The 9042-nt window shown below is 48.5% G+C and overlaps 2 protein-coding genes across 2 annotated transcripts in view; one reads left to right on the forward strand and one right to left on the reverse strand.

Annotated features, from left to right (window-relative positions):
• LOC123042789 (probable ubiquitin-conjugating enzyme E2 23) overlaps window positions 1-2765 on the reverse strand; it is a 4339-nt gene extending 1574 nt beyond the window's left edge. Inside the window, exons 1-3 of the mRNA XM_044465166.1 lie at window positions 1120-2765; window positions 564-686; window positions 1-459 (exon numbers count right to left, since the gene is read on the reverse strand). Of these exons, the coding sequence (XP_044321101.1) occupies window positions 1-459; window positions 564-686; window positions 1120-2706 (2169 nt within the window). The 5' untranslated portion in view covers window positions 2707-2765. The remainder of the gene's footprint in view (window positions 460-563; window positions 687-1119) is intronic.
• Window positions 2766-2912: 147 nt separating this feature from the next.
• Window positions 2913-3706, forward strand: LOC123042790 (uncharacterized). Its single transcript, XM_044465167.1, has 2 exons — window positions 2913-3000; window positions 3096-3706. Exon 2 carries the CDS (start codon window positions 3214-3216, stop codon window positions 3688-3690), a length of 477 nt encoding a protein of 158 aa, XP_044321102.1. The 5' UTR covers window positions 2913-3000; window positions 3096-3213; the 3' UTR covers window positions 3691-3706.
• Window positions 3707-9042: the final 5336 nt, after the last annotated feature.

The raw sequence follows: 9042 nt of genomic DNA on the forward strand, positions 1-9042 counted from the left end.
ATCAAGGTAATGGTGGTCCGGAGGACTCTGCACTACATCAAAGTTTGGGAATTTTAACGTGTCATCATCACCGGTGGCGGCTTCTCCCGACCTCACCGCATCCTCGACATCACCGTCGCCATTCTCATCGCTTCTTGTCACTGGAGGAAAGACGACCTCCGTGACAGTGCCCTCCATGCTAGGATCTACGTGACTACCACCCAAGGCTACATGCGCAGACACTTCAACAACATTGTGCATGGTCGCAGCTGGCAAATCCGAGATTGACGTCGATGTGTGATTGACAAGATACAACTTGGCTCGAGCCAACACTTGAATTGCCGACCGGATCATGGACTGGATGACACCACCCAACCGGTTTGTTCGCATAGCGGCATGGCCATCTGATTCATTAGCAGAACTGCCACCGTCTTCAACCCTCGCGCCTTGGATGTTCCTAACATCTGTTGGATCATTGTCCTATGATTGGATATATGATTTATTTGCCACATTATTAGTAAGATACGGTTTTGTGATGCATAGTTAAGTTGATAGCTATGTACAGAGTGTTTCTAGATAGATACCACATCAGCAGCACCAGATTCTTGATGATTATCAACGCTGTCCTCCTCCAGCCAGTCGCCCATTTCAGCCTGCAGTTCGCTGTAGTGTTCCTTGCTGGCAACAGTGATCTCATGGGGTAATACCTGAAAAGTCATATATAGAATTAAAACAGTTATTAAATCGTATCTAAAACATCCGTACTCCATCTAGTTTTCTATATACATACAAGGCCACATCATATTTTTATGTCTAACTTTGATCATTAATTTTACCAACAAAAAGTAAGTTATATGCCACAAAAAATGTGTCATTTGAAACACATTTCAAAGAACTTTCCAATCGTATATTTTTTATGACATATAACTCATATGTTATTGACTAAAATTATAAGTCAAAGTTTGACATATAAAATGAAGTGACCCTGTATGCAAAATATATGAGTATCAATGTTTGAATTTGACCAATAAAATACAGATTATGCACCATAGAAAATTATACAAATTAATTTATACTTGAAAAAAAACATTGGTACATTACTTGTATGATAAATTATATCAGGAAAAATAGATGCCTTACCATTGACGTGGTGTCGTTGCCCCACTTGACTTGGATGTGCCCGTCACTCAAGTCAACAACACGACCAACCCATGAAAGATCGAGGACCTGTGGTTGCCGTGCATTATTTCCAGTCACGTTTGATGATAGTGTACGAACAACGACGTCCCCATAGAAAACGGAGTGGTCAGGGTCCCTGCCTAGATCATACACACTAACGGCCTCGTCGTCGCATTCCATCTCCCACCCTCCGGACGCCGCCTTGAACCACGACACATGCGCCGTGTGGTCCTTGGAATTTAGGTTCCCAACGACACCGACACGCCGCCCGGTTGATACCCCCGTGAAGTCGTCATCTCGAGCGTCGACGACATACTGCCCGGGGAAGACCTCATGCTCGTTCATCATCTCGAAGGGGTTGAGGGACGTCGACGGCACCCCGTGTTGTCGCGTGCCGTCCTGCCACAACACGTCGACGGTGGTGCGAGTGCGGGAGACGGTCATGGTGCGCAGCGGTTCCGGCGGCTGGTAGCCTCGTCGCGCCCGCCCCCCATGCCGTACGAACATGGCCTTCCTCAGCTGCTTGCGGTAGAATCTCTCCTCCTTATCCACTGGTGCTGTTGCTAGGCCGGCGGTTAACGATGGCGGCGACGGCTCAACCTCTTCTTCTTCATCGGAAGAGGAGCTATCATCAGATTGCAGTGAACTCTGGTGATGTGGATCATGAGGAGAATCTATTTCTGAACTGGGGGAAGCAGCAGTGCTTTCTCGGAGGAAGCAACGGTCGCCTACTCCCCAGCTGCACTCGTAGGCGCAGCAGAAGTACATCAGGTTCTCAGGGTTTTGGTAAGCTGGAGGAGCGGACTCGTGGTGGAATTGCTCGTCGGTGTCCCCGTACGCGCACGCGATCCAGTGGACAAGGACGCCGGCCATCTCCACCTTGGTCACCGTCCCCACTTCATGCCTCGTCCTCCAGTGGCCACTTAGCCACCGCGCCCCTCTGAAGACGACTGAGGGGTCACCGGAGGTGACGCGCTGCCCCGGGTAGAAGGTGACGTTCGTCTGTTGGCGGTGAAGACCAGGTGTGCTCTCCGCCGGCCATAGCTGCATGGTTGGGGACTCGGCGTCCGTGACCCTGCAGATAGCGCCGTCGTCGAACACGACGTCCACGTCTAGGGACACCTCAACCACGCGGCCCAGCCACTGCCCTTGCCCAGACACGACGTAATCCCCGAGGCTGAGCGCCCTGACACGCCGCACAGCAGAGGGCGGCAGGCCCCCGATGACTTCCCCTGTCGCCTCGCCGCCACGGTCCACGAGGTCGAGCGTTGTGGTGACGCCGGTGACGACGCCGATCTGGCCGCCGACGTCCGATGCCGATACCACGGCCTGTCCGACATGGAGAAAACTCCGATCGACGAGGGCGATGTCGGTGTCGCCAGCCTCCTTGGTGAAAGGCAAGCCGTCGATGCCGAGCATTAAAAGCTCGTCGGCGGGGTGAGACAGCCAGGTGGACGGAGCGAGAATGCCAAGCTTCGACTGGAAACTCACGAGGTCTTGCCCGTAAAGATTAGTTGTAGGTGCGGCGACCGCGACGGCGACGTCCATCTTTTCTTCTCGACGGGTCGCCGGAGTAGATATATTGGCACCGTCGCTAGCTAGGTGGCTGATCGATTAAATTTATTTATCGGCCAGAATAGGTGGGGGTGTTCGAGTCCAGCAGGTAGGAATATACTGTAGGAGTTTGGGGAGTCATTAACCGACACGAGTCCAGCTCCTTCTCAGATATATAATTTTCCTCGATTGATGATGATATGGTAGCCTCGACGGCATTGCGCGTTTGTTTTGTCGCCGGCGACCGATCGAGATGGAAGAGATCCCCACCGTCAGCGGTGGCTGTTGGTACGTTCACATGTCGATCGATAGCGCTCTCTCTCCCTCTCTCGGCTTCTACTCGCCGTCTTCATCATGTGTTACAAAACTTATTCAAATTGTAGAGAAGGAGGACGACGCAGCAGCGCCAAGCCAAGAGGATTCAAGACGGGGACAAGGAAGCTCCGGCTGTGCATCCGTGACGAGCGCGGCATCAGGATATGCGACGACGAGGGCGCCGCCATGCTGCGGACCACGCCGCTAGGGCGCGAGGTAGCGCTCAGGGAGGACCTGCGGGCGGCCACGAGCATCTACCACCAGCTCAAGAGCATGGGCATGTTCAAGTGGAAGGCCTACAAAGAGCAGCGGCAGACCATCCGGGGCCTCATCAGGGCCATCCACCAGGCAGCCACGCGGTACAAGGACCGCCGCCTGGACGCCGGCTTCTTCTACCTGGTGCCGAGAGAGGCGGACCTCACCGTCGAGGTCCGCAGCCACTTGTACCACATGCCGCTCCGGGAAGCGGTGCGGAGGTGCCGGCTGGAGCTCCAAAAGAGAAGAGACGTTCTTGAAAACAAGAGCAAGGCTGCTTCTTCTTCTCAGGGTCAGGCTCACGTATCCGATGCCGGCACTGCTGGATGGCTCTCGCCCGCTGCTAGATTCATGTTGTGGACGACGCTGTCGTCCGTGGTTCTAGGTTGTATCATTGTCCGTATATGAATACAAGAGAAGAAACAAATAAGAGCTGTCATCCTCATTGTTTCTTTGGGGTTTCAAAACTGCTCCACGGCCGACATGTAAATCCCTCGCAAAGTTAATCCTATGCATTTGTGGTGTGGCTGTTTTTAACCGTCGTCCTAGAATCTTCCAAAATTTGTCGTACCTATAACAAGATTCTTGGGGTTTAGACACCATACCTTATTGGAACACAGTTCGAATAATCGTGGCGTTTAGACACTCCCGTACAATTGTGTTGTGTGGCTCATATTATGACAAATCTCACGAGAATAAAATATTACGGAAACACTAACGCCCACACGTGTGGGCGTTCTCCAACTCGCTCACACGTTTGGATGGTCGTTGATTGTCTTTTGCACGAATCTTGACACGAAAAGGTGGATTTGGTGTGCCACGTAGGACGGGGCTGGTGTGTGTGTCTTGGAGAGTTTGCCCACACGCCCTGCATCACGCTGTTGCCAGCCGCGCTGTATGGGCGAACTAGTTTCTGCACACACAGCCACCACCTAGTTCATGCGCGTGTGGGCGAACTGATTTTCGCCCACACGACACTCCTACGTTGTGGATGGCAACTGCAGTTACGCAAACATGGCAACTAGGTAAACAAACATGGCAACTGTGATTCTTTTGCTAGATGGCAACTGCAGTTGCGCGTATGTGGCAACCAGATAAACACACATGGCAACTGCGATTAATTGTACATGGCAACTATGGTTGGACCACACGTGGCAACTAGGTAAACACACATGGCAACTACTGTTTGACCATGTGTGGCAAGTAGTTAATCACACACAGCAACTACGGTTTGATTACACGCGATAACTACCATAAATTAGACATGGCAACTATAGTTAATCAAAACAGATAGAGTTGCCATACTTTTACAATTACACTTGCCATCCCGGATAACTACATCTACCAACCAGGATGGCAACTAAATCGTCATCCCGCGGGTACCTAACGTAGCTGCGCTAGGACGTGTGGGCATTTTTGCTCCGTGCCACACGCGCGGGGTGGAAACGAGTAGTACTTGTTGGGCGTGTGGCACGAAGTAGCCACGCCCACACGTGTGGACAATTCTAATGTCCGTCCACACACAACCCGTGTGGGCTGCCTCCTGCTCGCACCATACATGGTGTGTGGCCATACCCTTTAACGCCCATACGTGTGGGTGTTATCTGCGTCCAAATATTAATTACTTCGTGATCAGAGGAGAGAAATAGTATCCTCGCACCTGGTGACATTGTGGAATTTTTTTGGTTGGATTAGGAATTCACCCTTTTTTAATCCTTTTCTATTTTTTATTTTCTGATTAATAACCCATTATGCCTTTGGGAGTTTCACGGCTGCAGAATTTCGTTTGCACAAACCATCGTGAGCAATAATAGAAACAGAGAAATTTGTGAAACTATGTCTTTTTTAACATAGATGCAAGCACTCCACTTTTCTTCCTTTCTTCCTTTCCCCAACTAAAATTGTTTCTCGGATAACATAGGATATTTACTTTTAATTTCAATGATTTAGTATTGTGATTACAAATAATAATCTAACGTGCAAAGAATGTACAAATTACTAGTATAGTTGGTGTGACAATAGGATTTTGTGCTCTCCAACAAATACCAAATCCCCTACTTTATGTTCGTTAATCACTTGAACAAATTTTCCCGCAAAAAAAATCACTTGAACAAACACTTACCATGTTAAAATTGCTCAGGATAATGACATATTTAAGGATATGACTAAAGAAACTTTAAATAATTTCCTAACACAAATAACCAGTCAGTCTTTCTACGTGGCCTCTTGCAAGACCAAAACTATCAAAAATCTGTCAAGGTATCTAATCTTCTTTTAATTCGTGTAAACTTGCATGAGTAGGTTTTCCTAAGAACCTAGTAGAAAATTTTTAAACTTTGCCAACTAAAATTTAAATATATAAATTTTATACAGCTAAACGCACCCCTTCCTCTTGTCCATAATAAGTTGGTATGCTAGACATGCTTCACGAGAAAGACAGTCTGGGTGCCCGTAGCATGTGTGGCTGGATTGGTCGCGGAAGGTGGTCAGCTAAGACGATGTCTGATGGCCTTGGTCGGCTTGTCGCTATTGCGTTATGTTGATACATGAAAATAAGCGTTCATAGTCATGCTACAAGGACATAGGCGTATGCGTTGAACCTCGTTACAAATTTTTGATGTCATATTGTGATTACTTATCCTCGTATATATGATCAGCATGTGTCTCGGGTTTTCTAACATACGACACATCCACCGGATGCACAAGTTAATGTGCAACAATGCAACAAATGTCTGTTTTACTTATTTTCAGTGTGAAAACAACAAGTTAAATCTTATAACTGATAAGAAAAATCAAGGAGACCGTGATACCCACTAGCAGTATATAAAACTGAAAAGCAAATGAGGTCAAGGAGCCCGAACGCCAATGAAACATTGTAGTGTGTCTAGGTTGTGATTGGACTGAGACTTGGCACAAATAGTTCAAATTCTCTCACTTCCTGCAACTAAAATTTATCTTTCCGGTGTAGCCCTATACTCCTTAACGACATAGGTGCTCGTCCGTCATTGCCTAAAAATAGAAGAGACAACCAGCATCAGTGACTTATATTGATAAGAAATTGATTTGAAGCTTAAAATTAAACTAGCATCCATGAGGCTTAGGATTTGTAATAGGGTAAGCATAAATGGACATAACCAAAAGGAAAGTGCAAGGAAATTTGAGAAGGTGCAGTCCCAAATGTAGCAAATGTAAACATAATAGTCGGTGCATAAACCCAAAATGCTTTTCATACATCGATAAAATGGCTGGAACTCAGGCGGTATAAAAGGCACAATTGCCTATGGCATGGAGTGAGAGTACAACACTAATGGAATTAATCCAGCCAATATTCTCTCTGGCTTGTAGCCTTAATGTTGTATCTGCACTTAACTGTAACCTTATCATAAGGACTATCACAAAACATATCAAGATGGTTGTTAAGTTGACCTCTTCCATGAAGGAGAAACCATGTTTTGAGAAAGAACATATAAAGTCTAGGACACCACTACCGCATGACCGAAGCTCTGAGCGACCAACTTGATCTACGTCAGCTCGCACCATGGCATCACGGGCCGGAGAACAGCTGCGACGTCGATCAAACGACATGAAGCACCATCAAGTCGTAAGCCATATGTGTGTTACGTTCACCCATTAACGATCTATTTGCGCTAGTGACATGTGTTACCATAAAAAAAACAGAGCACCAACTATAGTGTGGTAACTGAAGTTTGATGTTGAACATAGCTGAATTTACTTTCACACTTCACCAAGTGCACACACAAATCAATTAATAACATCTAAAATACCTAACACACATATTTTCCTTGTACCGTGCGAAGCATGAAATTTGAATTATTTCTCCACATTAATGACAGCGGCATTAGTTTGTTGTATACCTACATCCCAGCTGATTCATAACATTCCCAAGTAAGATGGAATATATATGAGGGCACTATAAGTGGAGGAACTGAGGAACATCAAACTGATTGTTTTCATCTTGAGGTATTATACATATTTTATGGGCCTAACCGTGGGGGCATCCAAATGTTACCAAATATGTACCAGTGACATGTTAGCGCACAAGCAGAGATAAAGTATATCATTGGATACGTCCACATGTTACCAAGAAAATGTTGACTTAAAAGGTCTATAAATTCAGAAGGTATATAGAACATGAGGTGATATAAATATGTACCTTAATTTAGATCCTTTGGAAAAAAAACTTTGTTGTCAGCACTGGGAGCACCTTGCCTCGTGAAGAACTCGTGCTTGACAAGGCTTTCTTTTAACCTGTACCCAATTGCACTCCAACCTTGTGACCGGGGATTCCAGTGGAATTCCTCTAGCAGCTTGCCGGTGCTGTCACAATGTAACATGTAGCATGCACAAATGTTGTAGACCAGCACATCTCCCCTGTGGGATAAAATGACATGTTGTGTATCTGTATGGTGGCACAGGCTCTCCACAGGGAATTTAACATGGTACTTGAATGACCATACCTCCCTCTTGTAGTCCTCCAGCAACCAAATTTCCGCGACAGTCCTCCCATCGTCGAAACGACTGAAGCCAATCGAACCATCCATGTCGCACAAACATGTGCAACAGCTTGTAGCACCAGGTGGGGAACCAATGGATCTGAATGACTCAACCCACTACCAGAAAAACTGGGGTTGCCGACGGCCAAATCTATGCCGACGGCACCCGTCGGCATCTATGGACCTATGCCGACGGCCAAGGAAAGGCCGTAGGCGTAGAAAAGCCGTCGGCATACATTCATCTATGCCGACGGGGCCGTCGGCATAGACAAGGCCGTCGGGATCACCCGAGGTACGCCTACGAGGCCCGTCGGCATAGGACAGGCCGTCGGCATAGCCAGGGCCCACCTGCCCGGTCAGCGCTGGCCATTTGACGGCGTTGATCCTACGCCGACGGGCGGTAACGGCGGCCGTCGGCATATCTGTGGCAGAGGTATGCCTACGGCAAAGCCGTCGGCATAGGCCCCTCTGCCACGTCAGCGATCCGTGTGCCACGCCAGGTCAGCGATCCGTGGGACAACCTCCGTGTGTGCACAGATGTGCCGACGGCCTTGCCGTCGGCATACTTTTATTTTAATTAATTTTTTTATTTTTACTCTGTTTTGTTATTTTTACTTTATTTTAGTTTTTGTTTTTGTATAAGATAATTATGCCTTATCTAAAAAAACATACCCGATGGTATATCGATTGCCCCCCGTTACGAACGTCGCTATCGCCGTGTCACGGAAGGGGGAAACGGTCGACACAGAAGGAATTCTGGTTGGTGGGGGGACTTGGGGTGTAGCTATGTCACCGAAACATCACACGGGTCCCGATGCATATGTGAAAGTGTTCATGCATGCATAGACGCCCATCTTGGGGCTCCGGGGTGTGCCCCCCCTCACGGACGGCGCCGCCGCCGGCACCTGGGGGGGGGGAACGGACGCGTCGGGTCTACACGGAGGGGATTTTGCTGTGGGTCTTGCCCGGATGTTGCTCCAGAGTGTTCCTATGGGCTGACCTAACACAACCGGGTGGGGAGGTCCACTGGTCAAAGCCCGTCCGTGCAAAGTCAAAGGGCTAGATCACGTGGTCAAACGCTACAGGGTTAGGCGGGACGGGGGCACTGGGGGGTAGCAATGCCACCGGAGCGTCGCACCGGGCCCTCATACATGCGGGGTGGTGTGCTGGCATGTCCGAAGAGGCGGCACGCGTGTCCGGGGTTTGCCCCCCCTCACGGACGCCGCCGCCGCCGGCACCTGGAGGG

Source organism: Triticum aestivum, chromosome 2B (assembly GCF_018294505.1).
Source record: "Triticum aestivum cultivar Chinese Spring chromosome 2B, IWGSC CS RefSeq v2.1, whole genome shotgun sequence".
NCBI lineage: Eukaryota > Viridiplantae > Streptophyta > Magnoliopsida > Poales > Poaceae > Triticum > Triticum aestivum.

Coding starts and splice junctions, on each gene's coding strand:
- LOC123042790 (XM_044465167.1), top strand. CDS start 3,214: ATGCTGCGGACCACGCCGCTAGGGCGCGAGGTAGCGCTCAGGGAGGAC.